The 21810-nt window shown below is 44.4% G+C and overlaps 1 protein-coding gene across 2 annotated transcripts in view; it reads right to left on the bottom strand.

Annotated features, from left to right (window-relative positions):
* Window positions 1-3342: 3342 nt before the first annotated feature.
* The window catches only part of LOC119862506 (cell migration inducing hyaluronidase 1), a 148825-nt gene continuing 130357 nt past the window's right edge, over window positions 3343-21810 (bottom strand). For both annotated transcript variants that reach the window (XM_038419329.2, XM_038419328.2), the window contains exons 25-29: window positions 20820-21024; window positions 19731-19817; window positions 19246-19403; window positions 14450-14550; window positions 3343-8098 (exon numbers count right to left, since the gene is read on the bottom strand). In XM_038419329.2, the coding sequence (XP_038275257.1) occupies window positions 7971-8098; window positions 14450-14550; window positions 19246-19403; window positions 19731-19817; window positions 20820-21024 (679 nt within the window). In that variant the 3' untranslated portion in view covers window positions 3343-7970. The remainder of the gene's footprint in view (window positions 8099-14449; window positions 14551-19245; window positions 19404-19730; window positions 19818-20819; window positions 21025-21810) is intronic.

A 21810-nucleotide genomic window follows, 5' to 3' on the forward strand; every position in this document is an offset into this window, starting at 1 on the left:
GCATTGCCCCTCCCAAACTGCAAGCCTTGGGCAGGTGAGGAGCATTGCCGGCAGGGGCTGTGCTTCGTGGTGGAGGGGCTGATCACCGAGAAGCAGAGCCCCCACTGGTACTGCTCCGTGCCTACCCAAGGCTGCAGTTTGGGGGAGCAATGCTGTCCCCTGCCCCCCCAAACTACACCCATGTTAAAAATTGTGGGGCATGGCCTGCTGGCCCCCTCCAGTTCTGGTGCCCCCCATCCACCCTGATTCTACAAAGGTTCCGGTGCCCTTGCCTTAAGCCCTCTTTGCATCTCCTCCTGTGCTATGATTTGGGGACAGGTACAGTGATCATGGACAGGGATTCCCCAGCCACACCTCTTTTTGCATGACTTTGCCCCTGCACCACCGGTGAGAGAGGGGTTGCCTATGTGTTGATATGGCAACGCTACCACACCCGAGGACCTGCCAGCACCGGGGGAATTCTCCAGTGGCTGGTTAACCTGGAGTTAGTGCTGCATGGTGACCCAGCTGGCAGCATTTGTGACCTAACGGATGGGCAGCTGCAGATATACCCCCAAAGTTGCTGCCAGAGGTAAGGCTTTCCATAGCCATTTCAAAACTAGGCCTAATGGCCCTGAGTCAGCAAAGCAAATGCTTAATTTTAGCAGAACTGCGCATGTACTTAAAATTAATCACAGACCCAACTGTTAGGTAGTACTGGGGCCACTGAGTGGCACTGGCGCGCCTGACCCAGGCTAGTCACCCATTGATTTCTGGGAGTATATGCCAGAGTGCAGGACTGGGCCCAGTGTTTATGCCCAGTGGACTGATGCATAAAGGCTAGCAAATTACAGAGGGCCCTACAAACCCAACTGAGGAAGGGGCTGCATTGCCCCAGGAGCAGGGGAACAAGCATGTGCATGCTTCATCCTTGCACCAGGGTGAAGTACCGGCTCTTTCCCCAGTGCAGCGTATGCCCAGGCACGAAAGACTGCTGTCAGTCCCAGGGAAGAGGGGGTGACCTTGGGGTGCGGGGGCATGTCAGAAGGGCACAATAGGCCTTGAGACCTGTAGCAGAGCAGCAGTTCTAGCCAGAAAGCGGGACAGGGTTCCGGCTAGCCCCTGCTGCCTGCCAGGCACTGACCCTGACCCCACCCTCTCTGCAGGGAGTGTAGAGCGGCCAGCCCAGAATGCTCCTACCCATTACACAGGGGCCCAGACACCTCCAGGTCCATGAGCCCACTGTTTTGCTGAGCCACTACTGCCTGCAGCCACCACCAACTGGAATAGGTGCTGCCCCCACCTCCCGCTGCGGCCTCCTCCATTCCCCTGCACCGCAGAAGGTGAGGCCCGCTGGCCAGGCTCAGTCACCCGGCAAATGACCCCTGCCACTGCCTCCCCAGCCACCCTTGGCTGTCCTAGTGCTGTCCTCTGCCCCTTGCTCGCTCCCTGGCTCTCCCTCTGTGTGCTAGCAGAGCTTAGCGTTCACTCTGATCGTCCTCAGCCAGGCTTTGCAATCCGAAAGGTGAGAGAGATCTTGCCTCATTGGGGTTGGCTGTTGACTTTGGAAAGACATGTGTGTCAGTTCCCACCCCCCTTTTGCCCTGGTTAAACCCTGTTGCAAACATTTGAGTTTTTCCTTTCCAAGCCCCAGGAGGAAAATCTCTCACTGTGCCTGCCCTGTTTGGTGTGTGCCATGCAAGTCACTGAGTGTGAAGGGAAAGCAAAGGGACTACCACCCCAGCCCTCCTCCAGTTCTGATATTTGGTTCTCCCCAATCACTTGCTGCCAAGCCCGAGGGAAAGTATTCTCCTCCCTCTCATTCGCCAGGGTATGCATATGTACTTTGTATCATCACGTGATGAATATACTGTTTGATATGTAGGCTTGGCAGAATTAATTTTCTCATATATAATTTTGTCAGATAATGTCTGTATGTTGGCAACACACCATACCATGCCACTCTTATTTTTGCACTGCTGCTGGTAGCAATGCTGCCTTCAGAGCTGGATGCCTGGCTAGCAGCTTCCCCTCTCCAGTTGCCCAGCCTGTGCTTAAGTTGTGGCAGGGCTTGCCGGAACTGAGCCACGGCCCTTCTTTCATTACAAATTAAACACTGCCCCCACTTCCCCTCTCTCTGAAATGGGCTTTTTTTGAAAGGCAGTGCTGGGTTTTTTTCCCTGCATGAGACGCAGGATGATGGTGGCACAGGCTCGGGCGGGAGGGAGGATATGAGGGCAGAGACAGGAGCAGAGGGGAAGAAGACAGGGAGGGTGGGGACAGGAGCTGCAGAAGGGGGAGGATAGGAGCAGGATTTGGGGCATGAGCAGAAGCTGGGGACAGTGGTACAAGCAGTGAGAGGGGGATGGGGGAAGTAATCAGGGAGAAGGAATGGTGGCTGGGGCAGATGGGGAGAGAAGGGTGTGTGGCCGCGAGACAATACTCTCCCCGCCACACCTGGAATGGAACCCGTTCTTCCAAAGTCTCAATGTTCCTTTGTTGTCCAGAAAATAGCTTTGAAACCCACTGGCAAGTTGCGTGTCTCCATCTCTCTTTATGCAACAGGTCCACATAGAAGAAAACAGTCCTCTACTGCTACTCATTGTTCAGTTAGCTCACATGGCAGAGGATAGTGCTCTGGCTTTAAAAAAGCCCATACCTGCTGGTGGCACATGTTGCAGTCAGTATCGTTCCCCATGATGAATTTAAGTTTTTTAAAAAAACATAGGGGATTATAATAGTCACCACCAAATTTATCTTGACATGTTGCATTTTTTCCAAAGCCGAAGTCTTATGGCTTCAGTGCTGCCTTTGATCTCATCTTCAATTTGTTGCATGTAACCGATTTGGAGATTTCACACAGATCATTGATTTCAATCAGGAGTGAGTTTGTAGCTGCCTTGCCTGAATCACTTAGGAGGGTGATACCATGTCCTTTAAAATGCTAATTACTATCATGAGACTTGGATGTGTGCTTGGATGTTGGAAATACTGACTTCCTGCCACCAAAACCTCGTTTTAGGAATGCTGCCTTTTATAGAGACAGTTTGTTTGGCTCAACTCCACAATGGAAAATGTAACAAGCTAATATAATGATTGCCCTGATTATCAGAACCTCATAGGGATACATGGCTACTCATGAAAAAAATAAAATCAGGATTTTTTTTCTGCTGTATACTCACACTTATTTCATGAATGTCGTAAAAATAATCATCTCCTAAAGTACTCTAGGTGCGGGTTAACACCTGTTCTAGAACAAGCAAACAGCATGGTGTGAACAAACAGGCACACAGTCAAAAAGATATGTAAACAAATACCAGTTCACTGCCATAAAGTTATAATGAAGAGTACAAGAGACAGTCATAATTTGGCATTGAATATTTATTCTGATAAACCTTTTTGTATTCCAAACTACTACATATTAATTCTGTTGTAAGCAAAAACTTTTGGAATGAATCTTCCAAAAGCTTTTGTCAGCATAAACTAGACAGTCAATGAATTGCCACATTCTGTGGACGTAACTTTCAAGTGCAAAGCAGATTATCTGAAAAGACATATTTCCAACCTCCGTAACAGCTTGGACAATGCTAAAATCCAGTAACAGGTCTTCAAATCTCTGCAAATTTAGTTCTCATAGTGCCTTTGTAATAAATAAATAGAAAATATATCTTTTTCATTTTGAAGTCTATAGGAAAAATGTACAAAATACTATACATCTAATTCCGAAAAAGGACCAGCTATTTCGGCAACAGGTAAAACAAGCATTTGAACTGATGCACCCCCACCCCAAAATTGCCCTAATGATGACAACTGTATATGTAGGCTAATGTAAAAATATTTGTAGCAATTAAACCTTATAGACAGGATATTTGCAGTTTGTGAATGGACAGTTTAAAGAATGTACAAGCTACAAAGAGTCAGTCAATTCACTACGTGCAGAGGAGCACATGTACAACTTCTAGAATCCCCAAATATTTAAAAAATGATACATCAGAACTATTGGTTGGTGATATTAGGCCAAATTCTACCATCAGTTCCATGCACTTAACTCCCATTGAGTCGATGGGAGCTGCTTGCATTTCAGGAGAGAATCTGACCTATTACACCGTGCCATGTTCTCTGTCTAGGCTTAACAAGTTGCAGTGATCCTATCCTAAGTATTTACAGAGTAAGATCCATCCCCTTCCCCCAGAATAGGCTCATGTGACTATCCTTGCATGACAGAACAAAATGGACTTTTTTTTTTCCTGGATAAGATGTGATTTAAAAACCAAGCATATTTCCTAGAGCCAAGTCTTATGATTTCACCCTGAGAATTCCAAAAATTTTGAAAATTAGAAGCTACACTTCAGTACAAATGCAATTTGCCTTTTTGTATTAGTTAAACAAAGTACTCGACTCCTGCTCCATTGGGTTTGATTGTACTGAGTCTACAGGTGCTTAGCTACTCCAATATAAAGACCTAGTCGGCTAGAATAGCAAAGGGCAAAAACAGGATGTTTTTGGAATACCAAATCCAAACCCAGAGGTGTTTTGATCCTGGTTCCTCTCCTAAAACCTTCAGAAATTTTTTTCTGGTCTTGGCCCATTTCTAGTATTTTTCATTCATTATATCGTACATATGATCTGCTAATACAGAGCAATAGATGCAGTTGTACCTACAGTACATCCTCGATTATAGGAATGTTGTGAAGGACACTGAATCCATTCAGATAGCCAGGGTTCTGACTAATCAAGGATTTTTTAATGCAATTACTAGACCTAAGGGATAGGATCCCGTTTTGGCTAACAGGGAGTTTCAGATAAATAAGATGTGTATAATCGAGGTTGAACTGTGAGTGAGACTAATCTTTTTTAAGGAATAGTTGTGATCTGGGGGGTGGAAAGGACCCAGATCATCATAAGACATTGGGAGAGAAATATATATTGCTTGAGAGCTATGCCCTTTCACATTGCATCCAGTGGAATTGGCCCAAATGGGATGAATGGTTTAGAGCGGACATTCCTTTGCTTGAATGAGAAATCCTTCGTTAATAGACTGTAAAGAAGCCAGGGAAAAGGAAAATAACCCTGGATCCTTTTAAAAAATGCAACACTCTTGAAATTCCGCTAATGGAAAACGGTATAGAAAAAAGCAATTCCAGTTTTAAAACCCAGGAAGGGCTGGACAGGCACATACCTATAGTAGAGCCTGAATACCACTCATAACTGACTCACACAGCAACCTGTGTGCCAGAAAGGTCTTGTGGAATTCAGCACCTGCACAGTGACAGCATGTGCAATGAGACACACATTCATGGCTGCTTCATTCCAATCCAGAGCTGACACTTTAGATACAGTGAAAAAAAGAGACGCTCAGAAAAAAGAAGACGACCGATTTAAAAAGACAAACCAACAATGGTTTTTTGGGGGGTAGTGGAGGGGAGAGAAACATAGCTGCTCTGGCATATGGACAATTTGCCTACTTCAAGAAGCTGCTATTTTTTTTGGAAGTTTCCCGAATAACAGAAGCCTCTTGAGACACCTGCATGACATCTTTGAGAAACACACAGCAGTTCACCATGTGCATTTCTGAACAAAATACAATGTTTTTATAAGGTTAAGATAAATTTCCCAGCTTAATGAAGTGTGCTGACAAGCAGCTCTGGTTTATGCTCAACTTTGCTCATCATCCATTTTTTAAAACTTAGAACGTTATGTTTTGAAGGAAAGGGGGCAGAATATGTGCAAGATTATATTATTTGGGGAGGAGGGGTGTCTTCTGGGAAGCACAATTAAATCCTCACCCTTGATTAGGGATGGAGTAAGATGACTCCCCAGCATTCCCTGCCTGGGAGCGAGAGACCCAAGTGTGGTTCCTCTCGGTAGCATGTCATGTAGGCACAACCAGTCCACTGGGCTGGCTCTGAAGATTTATATTTGAAGAAATGTGTGGGAAAGTCTGAGTAAGTGTGTAGTGCTTGGCTGTCAGGTCTTTTCCACCAGTCTGTGGCTGCTTGCCTGGGAAAAAACACAGAATAATGACAAAAGGTATTTAAAAGCATAACCATGGGAATGCCCAGTTGTTGGTTATGGGATTGAGCAGAAATAGCAGGTTCCATTATGACCATATTTGGATTGCACATGTGCGACCCTAAAAGCACCCCAACGCCAGAGGACAAGGGGTGCCCTGGTTTCTAGTAGTGAGCCTCCACTGGCCTAACCAGCTCAGTGTACCCCAATTTACTGTATCTAAAAGGTGCCATGTAAGATGATATAGGCAAACTGGTTAACAAGTTGGTCATTAATATTATTGCTGGTGCATGGATGCATGATGTATGAAAACGTATAAATGTGTACTGGAAATATGTTCTTAAAACATACTTGGCAGGTAGGGCATAAGTCACCCCACCCTTGACAAAGGAACATTGTCCCACCTGCACAAATGTGTCTCCAATGTCAACTGAGCCAAGAGAGACAATGGAAGTACATTTACATAAAAGGTAAACAAAGCCATCAAACTAGTGAGTTGAGGAAATAGCCACTTAACTATCATGACTGGAGGAGGAGACTGCAAAAATGAACATGGTGTCAGCTCCTGAACATGGATACAGCAAGCTGAGCCCCCAAGCAGGCTTCCTGATTTTGAAAACAAAGATAAAACTTTGAGGAGATAAGCAGAGAGAAAAAGTCTTTTTGGCATCCTTCATCTGAAGAGACGAAGAAATGAAGCGCTTTGAGCTCTGTGTTGGGTTGGGGCTAAGAACTGGGCAGCCATGCTGGAAGAACAACCGTGGTGAGAAAACTACTTTGAAAAAGAGACTCTAGTTAAAGATAGGTTTTAGCCTTAGAAGTGTATTTTTCCTTTTGTTTGTAGCCATTTCGGTCCCAGTTCTGTCTACTTGGTATCACTTCAATGTCACTTCCTTGTTAATAAACTTAATCTTGTTTTAGTACACCACCATCTCAGTGCAGCGTTTCAAACTGACAAGTAAAATCCTCCACCACACTAATGGTTTCGCCAAAGGAGTAGCAAACTTGATAAGGTTTGGTAAATGCTACAGAGAGAGGGGCTGAGCACTGCAGGGGAGACTGTTTTGAGTAGACTCGGGACAGAAGAGGCTGTTGGTGTCCCCCTGCAAGGAGTAATCAAGCAGGTGGAAGCCAGGGTGAGATCACTGAGCACTGTGCAGGCTGCTGGTGTCAGAGTTCTGAGCCACAGCTGCATAGCACAGAAGCATCCAGGGTTACAGGTCAGGTGGTGACAACCCCTTCTTGGTCTGGGTGAACCCCAAAGCATCACAATGTGTTAAATCACTCCTATGCCATTTCTTTCTCCACTATACCATCAGCTGAAATGTGATAACTACCCTGTGGTTCAGCACGTACAATTTAGTCTCAGGATTCTGCAGCAGTTTGACGGAATAGTGCAGAAGCTTTCAAATAAATTCTCATTGTTTGACCACGTTTTGCAGCTTTTAGATACTGACTATAATTTATGATTTCTGATTCAAATTTTCAGCCAGCCTCTGAATTTGCATTCCCGGTTTCGTGCGAGCAGCTGATTGCACTCTCAAAAACAGCAGAGTGTGGATGCAATCAGTCCCATGGGAAAATTCCAAGCCTTGTATGGCAATTAGATTTAACATGCATATGTGAGAGGCTCACAAGAGATGTAGAGGCAGAACATGATCAGATCATGTAAAAGGCACCGACATCCTTCTCCCACTACTTGAAAACAGTTTTGCCCCAGATATTAACTTAGAAAATAAAGGTAAATCTGGTATCAGCAAGTAAATCAATAGGGCAGGATCAAACAAGATGTGCAGCACAAGGAATGCTGTTTGTCACATGTGGCCATCTACCCACTTGCAATAAAGCTTCCTTCATGTACAGCAACAAAGAAATGCTACATCTCTGGAGAACTGTGGCATGGTGCCTATTGTGAGCAGAGTCAGTAGTCCTTTTCTATTGGGACAGTGCTAACAGCAGGAAGGCAAAGCATGGTGTCCTCATAATTTCATTTTCTTCACCACAGGGATTGGCACAACTTGATAGATTTTAGCTGCATCCTCCTCGGTGATCAGTTTCACCCAGACTGGTCGAAAGCTGCCTTTGAATCCGACAAAAGCCATTTTATCTGAAAACCAACAGCAATAAATTGGTAGTGCAGCTGACTGCAAACAAGTGGGAGCACTTTCATAGATTCCAAGGTCAGAGGAAACAAGTGAGATCATTTAGTCTGGCCTCCTCTATAACAGAGACCATAGAACACCCCCAGAATAATTCCTACAGCAGATCTTTTAGAAAAACATCCAACCTTGATTTTAAAAATGTCAGTGATGGAGAATCCACCATGACCCTTGGTAAATTGTTCCAATGGTTAATTACTCTCATTAAATGTATGCCTTATTTCCAGTTTGCATTTGTCTAGTTTCAGCTTCCAGCCATTGGATAGTGTTATACCTTTCTCTGCTAGACTGAGGAGCTCATTATTAAATATTTGTTCTCCATGTAGATACTTCTAGCCTGTAACCAAGTCACCCCTTAAACTTCTCTTTGTTTTCATGACACTCACACACATGCAAACTTCGTGGAGCTAACCATTATTCACTCTACCTGTGTTAAAGAGGGTGCTCTGGCTATAAAATTTTCTGTTGTACGTGTTGGATGCTTGTAAGGTCATACTCTGCTATGTGTCATGTGAGCTATTATCAGTTAATTAATTAATGCAGAGAACACCACCACAGTGTTGAAAGGTCCTGTTTTTTACATTTTCCAAATAAAATGGTTCAACATTTAGTTTTGAAACAATCCTTTGTTTCACATTTTGTATGAAATTATGTATTATAATCTAATACACATTTTGAAAGTCAGAATCAAAATGAATGACTCAAAATATCACTTTTCAGAATTGTCCTTTGCAGAGAATTTTGATATTTTTAGTTTTCATTCCTATCTTGAACAAAGGCAAATTTGAAAATTTTGAAATTCTTTGCAAAACAAAACTTCTGTCCTCCACACAGCTCTGTTCACAATGACTTGTTTTAGCCAAAACAACATGGTAAATTTGGTTCTTGATAAACAGGAACCTCACAATTAGGTCCAAACCAATTAGACTCTTCCAACTTTGCCTCTGTCTGTAGGATCTTTTGATCTTTTTGAACCATCTTGTATGTAATGGTGCTGGCTGGAGACTCCACTTTCAGCTCTTACTGGTTCCTTTATCTCAAAGAAAATACTTGCTAAAGTTACAGTAGCTTCCAATGGTAAACTCTCTGGGGTTGGTGCACACCTTGATGCAATGTAAATATGTGCAATTCCAGAGCAGATATCGATCAACAATTTTTCAATGACAATATTATATAGTCAAAAAAAGAAAAGGAGTACTTGTGGCACCTTAGAGACTAACAAATTTATTAGAGCATAAGCTTTCGTGAGCTACAGCTCACTTCATCGGATGCAATGTGGAGAGTGGACCAGATGATATGTCTGGGGGGAGAAAGCGGAAGGAGACTCCGCTGGTTGGGAGGCATGAGATGCGATGTCCTGAGGTTGGGGGTTCCACGACCACCACTCCCAAGAGGAGAAGGCGGGTGGTGGTGGTCGGGGACTCTCTCCTCCGGGGGACTGAGTCATCTATCTGCCGCCCTGACCGGGAAAACCGAGAAGTCTGCTGCTTGCCAGGGGCTAAGATTCGTGATGTGACGGAGAGACTGCCGAGACTCATCAAGCCCTCGGATCGCTACCCCTTCCTGCTTCTCCACGTGGGCACCAATGATACTGCCAAGAATGACCTTGAGCGGATCACTGCGGACTACGTGGCTCTGGGAAGAAGGATAAAGGAGTTGGAGGCGCAAGTGTTCTCGTCCATCCTCCCCGTGGAAGGAAAAGGCCTGGGTAGGGACCGTCGAATCGTGGAGGTCAACGAATGGCTACGCAGGTGGTGTCGGAGAGAAGGCTTTGGATTCTTTGACCATGGGATGGTGTTCCATGAAGGAGGAGTGCTGGGCAGAGACGGGCTCCATCTTACGAAGAGAGGGAAGAACATCTTTGCCAGCAGGCTGGCTAACCTAGTGAGGAGGGCTTTAAACTAGGTTCACCGGGGGAAGGAGACCAAAGCCCTGAGGTAAGTGGGAAAGCGGGATACCGGGAGGAAGCACAGGCAGGAAGGTCTGTGAGGGGAGGGCTCCTGCCTCATACTGGGAATGAGGGGCGATCAACAGGTTATCTCAAGTGCTTATATACAAATGCACAAAGCCTTGGAAACAAGCAGGGAGAACTGGAGGTCCTGGTGATGTCAATTATGACGTGATTGGAATAACAGAGACTTGGTGGGATAACTCACATGACTGGAGTACAGTCATGGATGGTTATAAACTGTTCAGGAAGGACAGGCAGGGCAGAAAAGGTGGAGGAGTAGCACTGTATGTAAGGGAGCAGTATGACTGCTCAGAGCTCCGGTACGAAACTGTGGAAAAACCTGAGTGTCTCTGGATTAAGTTTAGAAGTGTGTGCAACAAGAGTGATGTCATGGTGGGAGTCTGCTATAGACCACCGGACCAGGGGGATGAGGTGGATGAGGCTTTCTTCCGGCAACTCACGGAAGCTACTAGATCGCATGCCCTGATTCTCATGGGTGACTTTAATTTTCCTGATATCTGCTGGGAGAGCAATACAGCGGTGCATAGACAATCCAGGAAGTTTTTGGAAAGCGTAGGGGACAATTTCCTGGTGCAAGTGCTAGGGGAGCCAACTAGGGGGAGCGCTTTTCTTGACCTGCTGCTCACAAACCGGGTAGAATTAGTGGGGGAAGCAAAAGTGGATGGGAATCTGGGAGGCAGTGACCATGAGTTGGTGGAGTTCAGGATCCTGACGCAGGGAAGAAAGGTAAGCAGCAGGATACGGACCCTGGACTTCAGGAAAGCAGACTTTGACTCCCTCAGGGAACAGATGGCCAGGATCCCCTGGGGGACTAACATGAAAGGGAAGGGAGTCCAGGAGAGCTGGCTGTATTTCAAGGAATCCCTGTTGAGGTTACAGGGACAAACCATCCCGATGAGTCGAAAGAATAGTAAATATGGCAGGCGACCAGCTTGGCTTAATGGTAAAATCCTAGCGGATCTTAAACATAAAAAAGAAGCTTACAAGAAGTGGAAGGTTGGACATATGACCAGGGAAGAGTATAAAAATATTGCTCGGGCATGTAGGAAAGATATCAGGAGGGCCAAATCGCACCTGGAGCTGCAGCTAGCAAGAGATGTCAAGAGTAACAAGAAGGGTTTCTTCAGGTATGTTGGCAACAAGAAGAAAGCCAAGGAAAGTGTGGGCCCCTTACTGAATGAGGGAGGCAAGCTAGTGACAGAGGATGTGGAAAAAGCTAATGTACTCAATGCTTTTTTTGCCTCTGTTTTCACTAACAAGGTCAGCTCCCAGACTGCTGTGCTGGGCAACACAAAATGGGGAAGAGATGGCCAGCCCTCTGTAGAGATAGAGGTGGTTAGGGACTATTTAGAAAAGCTGAACGTGCACAAGTCCATGGGGCCGGACGAATTGCATCCGAGAGTGCTGAAGGAATTGGCGGCTGTGATTGCAGAGCCCTTGGCCATTATCTTTGAAAACTCGTGGCGAACGGGGGAAGTCCCGGATGACTGGAAAAAGGCTAATGTAGTGCCCATCTTTAAAAAAGGGAAGAAGGAGGATCCTGGGAACTACAGGCCGGTCAGCCTCACCTCAGTCCCTGGAAAAATCATGGAGCAGGTCCTCAAAGAATCAATCCTGAAGCACTTAGAGGAGAGGAAAGTGATCAGGAACAGTCAGCATGGATTCACCAAGGGAAGGTCATGCCTGACTAATCTAATCGCCTTTTATGATGAGATTACTGGTTCTGTGGATGAAGGGAAAGCAGTGGATGTATTGTTTCTTGACTTTAGCAAAGCTTTTGACACGGTCTCCCACAGCATTCTTGTCAGCAAGTTAAGGAAGTATGGGCTGGATGAATGCACTATAAGGTGGGTAGAAAGCTGGCTAGATTGTCGGGCTCAACGGGTAGTGATCAATGGCTCCATGTCTAGTTGGCAGCCGGTGTCAAGTGGAGTGCCCCAGGGGTCGGTCCTGGGGCCCGTTTTGTTCAATATCTTCATAAATGATCTGGAGGATGGTGTGGATTGCACTCTCAGCAAATTTGCGGATGATACTAAACTGGGAGGAGTGGTAGATACGCTGGAGGGGAGGGATAGGATACAGAAGGACCTAGACAAATTGGAGGATTGGGCCAAAAGAAATCTAATGAGGTTCAATAAGGATAAATGCAGGGTCCTGCACTTAGGATGGAAGAATCCAATGCACCGCTACAGACTAGGGACCGAATGGCTCGGCAGCAGTTATGCGGAAAAGGACCTAGGGGTGACAGTGGACGAGAAGCTGGATATGAGTCAGCAGTGTGCCCTTGTTGCCAAGAAGGCCAATGGCATTTTGGGTTGTATAAGTAGGGGCATAGCGAGCAGATCGAGGGACGTGATCGTTCCCCTCTATTCGACACTGGTGAGGCCTCATCTGGAGTACTGTGTCCAGTTTTGGGCCCCACACTACAGGAAGGATGTGGATAAATTGGAAAGAGTACAACGAAGGGCAACAAAAATGATTAGGGGTCTAGAGCACATGACTTATGAGGAGAGGCTGAGGGAGCTGGGATTGTTTAGTCTGCAGAAGAGAAGAATGAGGGGGGATTTGATAGCTGCTTTCAACTACCTGAAAGGGGGTTTCAAAGAGGATGGCTCTAGACTGTTCTCAATGGTAGCAGATGACAGAACGAGGAGTAATGGTCTCAAGTTGCAATGGAGGAGGTTTAGATTGGATATTAGGAAAAACTTTTTCACTAAGAGGGTGGTGAAACACTGGAATGCGTTACCTAGGGAGGTGGTAGAATCTCCTTCCTTAGAGGTTTTTAAGGTCAGGCTTGACAAAGCCCTGGCTGGGATGATTTAACTGGGACTTGGTCCTGCTTTGAGCAGGGGGTTGGACTAGATGACCTTCTGGGGTCCCTTCCAACCCTGATATTCTATGATTCTATGATTCTATGATTCTAAGTGAGCTGTAGCTCACGAAAGCTTATGCTCTAATAAATTTGTTAGTAGGTTTTTTCCACCAAATGCATCCGATGAAGTGAGCTGTAGCTCACGAAAGCTTATGCTCTAATAAATTTGTTAGTAGGTTTTTTCCACCAAATGCATCCGATGAAGTGAGCTGTAGCTCACGAAAGCTTATGCTCTAATAAATTTGTTAGTCTCTAAGGTGCCACAAGTACTCCTTCTCTTTTTGCGAATACAGACTAACACGGCTGCTACTCTGAAACCTGTGATTATGCAAGGCACTGAATTTAGCCGTATAGAGTGGAAATCTGTCAACTTCATGAAAAAACTCGCACAGATACAGACAGACAGGTTTTTTCCACCAAATGCATCCGATGAAGTGAGCTGTAGCTCACGAAAGCTTATGCTCTAATAAATTTGTTAGTCTCTAAGGTGCCACAAGTACTCCTTTTCTTTTTGCGAATACAGACTAACACGGCTGCTACTCTGAAACCTATTATATAGTCAGTTACAGACACATTGGATGCTGGGGCTAGGTGTGGTAGTTTGAATATATGATTTCTCTCTGAACCAATGGTCCTCTTAAAGGAAATCATTAGTGGAATCAGAGGACTAGAGAAGTTAAAGATGGCTCTGGCACCTCTTTTCCATTTCCCATGAAGTAAGTTCTCTACCTTCTCTAAAACTATGTCATTACTTTTGGGAACAGCCTTTAGCAATGGTCATTGCTGTGACAGTGTGCAGAGACGTATTGCCTTATAGAGGATTACTTTCAGGAGGGAATTCAAAGCAATTCTGTGTTAATTGTAGCACTGTAGGCACAGAATATTGTTAGGTAGATAGGGAAGGAGTAGGCACGTGCAAGCAAAGCAGGGGGAAGTTTGGAGGATTAAATAAGCCTCTGTTTAAAATAGCTGTTTAGTTGTGCTGATACTTGGCACTCTGGTTTAACAGTCTGGATGTTTAGGAGACACCTGGACACACTCAGATGGTCTTTAATTTGGTGTTTTCACTCCCCACCGCTTGGAAGGGCGCTATCTGGGCACTTCTTCCAAGAAGGGTATCAAAATGCACTGCCTTCTCTACAGCTGATGTGGATGCCATCTTAGCATCCATGCAGCCCCAGGACGTTGTAAGAGTGTGGCTTCTCCTTATGCCGTATCCCCCAATGATAGATATCACAGTGAGCCTGGGTGACAGGAATCCTGAGGTCTTTCCCAAACTGTCCTCAAGGAGGGAGGTCTGCATCTCTCTCACTAACACATGAGTCCAGTTGAGAAGCACAGTGCCCACTCATTTGTGCAAGGTCAATTTACTAGCAGGAGTTGATATATTAAAGGCTTTTAACTTGTTAGGTAAACAAATCAAAAGTTTGTATTTACATTTTTAAAATTCCTTACCTTTTAACTTAAAACCCTTCTCAACTCCAAGTTTTTCCAGTACTTTGGTCCAGGGTCCTTTTGAAATGAATCTGCCTTTGGATGCCATCACCACTATAGAACTAAAGAAAACAAAGCATTTATAAACAAACGAACAATAAACCACTTTATCATTTGTCTGATTTAAACATTGGTGTCTGCCATCAGTGTGACACTGGGACACCTGCGAACTAGGTCATCAATGTTCTCCAATGACTTAGCCACATATTCACTTTTCCATATATGCAAAATCAATTAGGAAGCATATTTAATTTGCTCATTTTACACTGAGTTTCTAGAGAGGTTTAAATTTTCAAAATCAGCATTTCCATCACATGCCACTCAGTGAGTGGAATGTACTTCATCTGGGATGCACTAAGCAATTCTCAATTAACTATTTGTTTTCATATCAGCAATGGACTAAATCTCAAATAAATTCACGTCCCTGGAATCTGTGCAGAGGGTCTGACAATTTTCCTTCTTTTTGACTGCATGTTTGATGCAAAAGTGCATTATTAGTGTCCTTATAAATAGTATACGTCTTCCAAAAGTCCTGGGATGCTTTATAAACTCAGACTGAAGTACAAATGATGTATAGTTCAGGGATCAGATCATTTTACCTATCACAAATCTGCAGCGACCTCTGGGGTAAAATTCAGCAGCTGTCTAAGCAACACTATAAAATAGGTTAGGGCAGAAGGTGAAGAAAAATCCCCTATCAAATTGAACCTGGAAGGGGCATTCTGTAGACAGAACCATCCAAGCTGAAGTATAAGCAGGTTAATGAAGTTCTGCAAGGTGCCCAGACCCCTCCAGTGATTGCACCAAGAAATCCTGACCCGACTGAAGAAAATGGGAGTGACTTCAATGAGGCACAGATGGGCTCTTGTCCTTGCAGTCAAATGTGCTCCTCTTCATTAAAGAAGTGTTGCAGAGTGATTGATAAAACGTTTGACTAGTTTAATTTATTTTACTCTATCTTCCAAGCTCTCCAGGTAAGGTGTCCCAGTGATGTCAAGGGGTGTTCTGCAGGTAGAAAGCCTTGATGGATTGGCCCCATTGTGTGACAGTAGTACAAACTGTCACTATAATTAGCCATCCAAGAGTTCCTTGTTTTCCAGATATTACTACATAGAATGCAACCGCTGTGCTGCTGAATGGACTAGCTACATCTCAACATAACAATTCCATTAAAATCCATTGTAATGGGATAATGGCAATACAGCAATTACAAGGAAAAAACAGGAACAAAAGGGTTAATAGTCACTAAGGCCTGATCTCCACCTAAAACTTGAAAAATTCACACTATTGAGAGGAGAGATGTAGTTAAGCCAACCTAAGCCCCAGTGTAGACACTGCTAGGTCGATGGAAGAATTCTTTCATCAACCTAGCTACCATCTCTCAAGCGGGTGGATTAATTACAGCAATGTAAAAACCTCTTCCATCACTGTAGAAAGTGTCTACACTACAGTGCATCGTACCTGTGCCATTGTAGTATAGACAAACCTTTAGTCGGTTTTTAGTTTAAATCTCAGCTGTTATGTTTAATACTTGCACTGTTAGAAAACTAATTGGGTTTACAGCATGTATTTAGTTAAATTTTTGATCTGATATTAGATTTTTTGTTCTTTCACTTTATTAAAAATCATTTATTTCAGCTAAACCTTTCCCGTCTTGGAGCTTTCAAAAAATAGCTTCAACTTGTTCCAGCTATTTGCTTTGGGAAACTCATCACAAAAGTATGAACATACACAAAATATGACACTTGGCCTGCAGTAAATTCCTAGAGTGAACTAATAGGCTCTGTTATTCCAGGAAAAAAAAACTATTAAAAATGTATAATTCAAACAGATTCATCACAGCAGACCCCATTTTTCTTTCCTGGATAAATGGTATATTTAACAGCTATAGCTAAAATGTCTGGCTATATCCCATTTCCAGAAAGCAGGTAGGAGAATGGAGTAAAGGACTAAGAGAACATTTCAGAAGAGCAGAAGAATAATCCAAGGTTACTACCCTACTAAATACATATTGCAAAATTAGGATCTGTGAGGTGTTAGCTGCTCTTCACTCCTATTGACTTCCATGGAAATTGAGGGCTCAGCAGGTCCAAAGATCATGTTCATAGGCCTTGCCCACACACACACACACAAGTTGTACTGCTTTAATTTAATCCTGGGGGAATTCTGCGCCACTGTGCACGCACAGAATTCATGTCCCCTGCAGATTTCTTTGCTTCCCCACAGAAAAATGACTTTCTGACAGGGAAGCAAAGGGAAGCTGCAAAAACAGTCACACACAACTCCCTAGCAACCCAGGTACAACGTTTCAGACACTCAGAGCAGCCAGTGGAGAGGTAAATTACTGTGGGGCTGGGGACACTCCAGCCAGTGGCTCCTACCCTGAGCCGGGATTAGCTGCTAGTCCTGGCTGGGCTGAAGGCAGGAGAGGATGGGACTTCCTCTTCCCCTGCAAGGAGTGGCTTGGGCTGTGTCAGACCCACCTCCAGAAACCTTCCCCAGCTGCAGGAAGCTCAGCATCCTCCCCTGCTTCCTGCATCCATCACTCCTCAGCTGTGGGGGGAGGGGAGCTGCTCCTCCCATACCGAGAGACCCCTGCCAAGCCTCACCCGGTACATCTACAACCCCCCTAGCCCTCCATACCCGAACCTCACCCCACTGAACCTCAACCCCTGCATCTGGAGCCCCCCTGAACCCAGACCCCCTGCCTCCAGACCCCTGCCCCCATACCCAGACCACCCCCACTGAGTTCCCTGCACTCAAACCCCAACCCTCATACCCGACCCCCTGCACCACCCTGAGCCCCCACATCCAGACTCCCATGCCACTGACAACCAATTAGTGCACCCAGACCCCCATCCCACCAAGCCCCACTCCTCCAGAAGTCAGAAACTCCTGCTGAGACCCCCACACCCAGACCCCTCTGCTGAACCCCAACAACCTTCACCTGGAAGCCTCTGAAGAGTCCCATTGCCCCTGCACCCAGAACCCCACAAACAAGCCTCTGTGGAGAAAACACCACAGTGTCCCAAACGGTAGCATTTCATTTCAGAAAGGGGGACTACACAAAAACAAGGAGGTTAGTTAAACAGAAATTAAAAGGTAGAGCACCAAAAGTAAAATGCATGGAAACTTTTTAAAGACACCATAATAGAGGCTCAACTTAAATGTATACCTCAAATTAAAAAAAAAAACATAGTAAGAGAACCAAAAAAGAGCCACCGTGGCTAAACAAAGTAAGAGAAGCAGTGAGAGGCATAATGTCATCCTTTAAAAAGTGGAAGTTAAATCCTAGTGAGGAAAATAGAAAGGAGCATAAGCTCTGGCAAATGAAGTATAAAAATATAATTAGGAAGGCCAAAAAAGAATTTGAAGAACATCTATTTAAGGACTCAAAAAGTAATAGCAAAAAATTTGTAAGTACATCAGAAGCAGGAAGCCTGCTAAACAACCACTGGGGCCATTGGATAATCAAGATGCTAAAGGAGCGCTCAGGACAATAAGGTCATTGTGGAGAAACTAAATGAATTTTTTGCATTGGTCTTCATGGTTGAGATGTGAGGAAGATTCCCAAACCTGAGTCACTCTTTTTAGGTGACAAATCTGAGGAACTGTCCCAGATTGTTCCAAAACCTCCTCTAAGGACACCTCAGATTCATAAACTAAACAGTAGTAAGTCACCAGGACCAGATGGTATTCATCCAAGAGTTCTGATGGCACGCAAATGTGAAACTGCAGAACTGTAGTCTGTAACCTATCATTTAAATCAGCTTCTGTATCAAATGATTGGAGGATAGCTAATGTGACACCAATTTTTAAAAAGGGCCCCAGAGGTGATCCTGGCAATTACAGGCCAATAAGTTTGACTTCAGTACTGGGCAAACTGGTTGAAACTATAGTAAACAACAAAATTGTCAGACACAGATGAACATAACTTGTTGGGGAAGAGTCGACATGGTTTTTGTAAAGGGAAATCATGCCTCAACAATCTACAAGAATTCTTTGAGGGGGTCAAAAAGCATGTAAACAAGGGGGATCCAGTGGATATAGTGTACTTAGATTTTCAGACCTACTTTGACAAGGTCCCTCACCAATGGCTCTTAAGCAAAGTAAGGTGTCATGGGATAAGAGGGAAGGTCCTCTCATGGATCAGTAACTTGATAAAAGATAAGAATAAATGCCTCTGACAACAATTACATGTATTAATACTCTACAAACCAATATGAGCAGAGAACACAATCCTCAATTTAAGAAGCATTGATATGGTTTCTATTAGTATTTCAGGCTGGCTAGAGTACTGTGCTCCAGGATACAGCTGCTCGGAACATGTGTTTGGTACTCAACAGTCTAGTTTCATTGCTCTGGATCTCTGGCTAGCATGCTTACAGAAATCAAAACACACTGCACGTGTGTTTAGAGATGGAACGTATGCACGTAGCATGCATATATTTTATTAGTGGCATCTGATGAGAACTAACAGATTACTCCGGCAATATGAAAACAGATTAGGAGCACTGTGGTGTAGGAACTGATAATGAATATTTTTTTCACAGGTTTACCATGCATGCCTTAGAGCTACTTTGAAACTCAGCATTTGGATTCTGATGAGGTTGATACTGAACCATGTCATGGAACAGGACAATTAAGATTTTGTAACTCTAAGCCATATCACGTGACCTAGGCTAAGAAAAGGGGTTAGTGTTTCAGCAACACTCCTGTGTGCTAAAGTTTTATTACACACTGAATTATTTACTCACTTGTTTTTGATGTTGGTGACATAATTGTCTATCTGTGTTGGGATTCCCTGTAGAATAGAGTTTTTGAAACTTATTCGGTCAACAATTTTTCCATGCTTCCCATCAATCACAGCTACTTGGATACCATCATCAGCAAGGAAAAACTTCTTACTATCAACCTGCAGAAAAGAAAAAACTCTTGAGTGCCAAAGAAATCCAAGTTCATAACAGTTAACTGTACGAAGCTTCATGATTGTGGCATGGCAGCATTGAACTGCCCTTTGCTTCAAGGAATAGTATTCCCTATCTCCTTCCTTGGATCAACTTGAATCTTTGCCTATTATGTTGTAGTACTACTCATTTTCATAAGAGACCTAGCCTGAATGAACCTAATTCCTAATAACCATCAGTGGTCATTTTCTCAGTAAATTCTGGGTGAAACCCCAGAATCTTAACCTATGTATTTCTAAAAATCCAACAAATGTGGCTGAGAAGGAACCACTTACCTCAATGTATGCAAAGTCATCCCTGAGGTGGAAGTATCTGGTCTTGAAAGTTTCTACTTTCAGCTCTAGGAAATGGTCCTTATTCTTCTGTTCAAAAATAGAAAATGGTGTTTACCACTTTTGTACATTCCCCAAATGCTATTTATTTTAAACCAAGAGCTTCCTAGCAGTTTAATCAACAATAAAAAAGTACTTAATATGTTGACACTTGCCAAATTACATTGTTAAAGAAATCTGGGCAAAATCTTAACCTCTGAGCTGATCCTGTCAACATTTAAATTTTGCTAGTTTCACAACAAGGAAATTTTTGTTTTGTGCAGTGATATGTAGTTAATTGAAGCTTTGATCCTACATGCCTGCTCCAAGTGAGAAAGGTCAAAAAGGGCTGGGCTGGGAGCAGAACATGAACCTGTCTTTCAGCACAATCCTTGATGTGCAAACATCCACATTGCTATTTTCATCCCTGCAGCTTGAGGTCTGTGAGCCTGAGTCAATTGACCTGGGCTCTGAGACTTAGTGCCACGGGTTTTTCTTTGCAGCATAGACATACCCTTAGCTATGCATTCCCCCCTCTGGCATTGCTTCTGCTATTAGGCAGGCATGGCTGGCAGCCATGCAGCAGAACTCTCATCAGAGCAAGATCAAGTTCTCCTGAGCAACCTGTTGCCCTGCTCATCACTTTGTGTGTTGTGTTTCTGTGCACAGCACTCTACCCTTGACCATCAGGAGATCAAATTCTTACTGTGAAATGCAGTCTTCATTACCCCAGAGCTATCCCCATTGCTCCATGAGTATCCAGCACCTATCCCTAAGAGGCAGGCATATCATATGGAAAAGTAACGGTTACGGAACACCTGCTGCAGCTTTATGTTTCTCTTCCTTTTATGAATCTGGGTTTTCTGTACTAGCTGGTGGCTGGTTTAGGTTGCTTTACATTTCTGGACCATTCAGGAAGTTATGCCCTGGGTAGAGTAGTTCTTATAGAGATGGTCTCCACAGCTATGTGGAATGATGCATGATAAAGTTTGTAAATTTACAAGGAAACAGAACAATGGTAATGAAAATGTAGTAACAAACAAGGTACTTTACCAGTAGTGAGTTAGAGAGCTTCTTAGGCATTGGCACATCTACTACTGGAGTTTCCATGTATTTTGGATAGGCCATGGCTTCACAGTCACTGATTCCGGCATTCTTTGGGATCACAGCTTTGATCCTTATTCTCTCGCAGCCTTGGACCGAGCAGAAGGCAAATTTCTCCTTCTCATTCTGGGCTTTGAGTTTGAGAAACAGCAGCCTGCAGATCGGGGGTGACAATGCACAAGTCATAGGGTGTTACACACTAAAACGAATAGGTCCAGGTTATAATAGAGTACGTCTCAGTGCTTCATGATAACAAATATGTAAGACAGCCATCCTAGACTGATGCTAATAGAATATTTATACCACATCACACACTGTATATTTATATAGCTCTAGAGGTCTGTTATTTTTACATAAATCAGTGTGTGTATATATATTTATTCAGAGGGGGGAGGATATTCCCTGTGAATCGGGGTGGAGGGATGGGAGGGAGAGCAAAAGGGAGTTACTGTACTGAGAATTGAAGTGGGGGGGCAGGGGGAGATGGGCAACCCATCCAGGCTGGGAAGGGGCTTCATGGTAGCTCTGACGGCCATTCCTACAGCAGTTCCTCCAAGTCTGGTGCCCTGCACTCCCCCACCCCTTACCAGGTGCTTGGTGCCATGTGCGCTATCGCCCCCTTGCTCCCTGTCCAGATGCCTGTACTCTGTGCCATCCTCCACCCCACCTTGGCAGTTAGGGCATGTGCTCCTGCTCCTCCATCAGGCCAGGTGTCTCCACTGGGATTCATGGTGACTGGAAGGTGGCACCAGACTGGGCCAAGGAGTTCTTCCTGCTCCCCAGTGGTCAGTCCAATCTCATGCACCACAGCCCACTCCAGTCCCTCCTCTGTGAGATATTGTGGGGATGGAAACATAGATCCACAACCCCCTGCCCAAACATTTCCATTGAGGGAGTGCTAGCCTCCCTGTATTTATTATAAATATACATCACTTTCTCT

The sequence above is a fragment of the Dermochelys coriacea genome, chromosome 10 (assembly GCF_009764565.3).
Source record: "Dermochelys coriacea isolate rDerCor1 chromosome 10, rDerCor1.pri.v4, whole genome shotgun sequence".
NCBI classification, from domain to species: Eukaryota; Metazoa; Chordata; order Testudines; family Dermochelyidae; genus Dermochelys; species Dermochelys coriacea.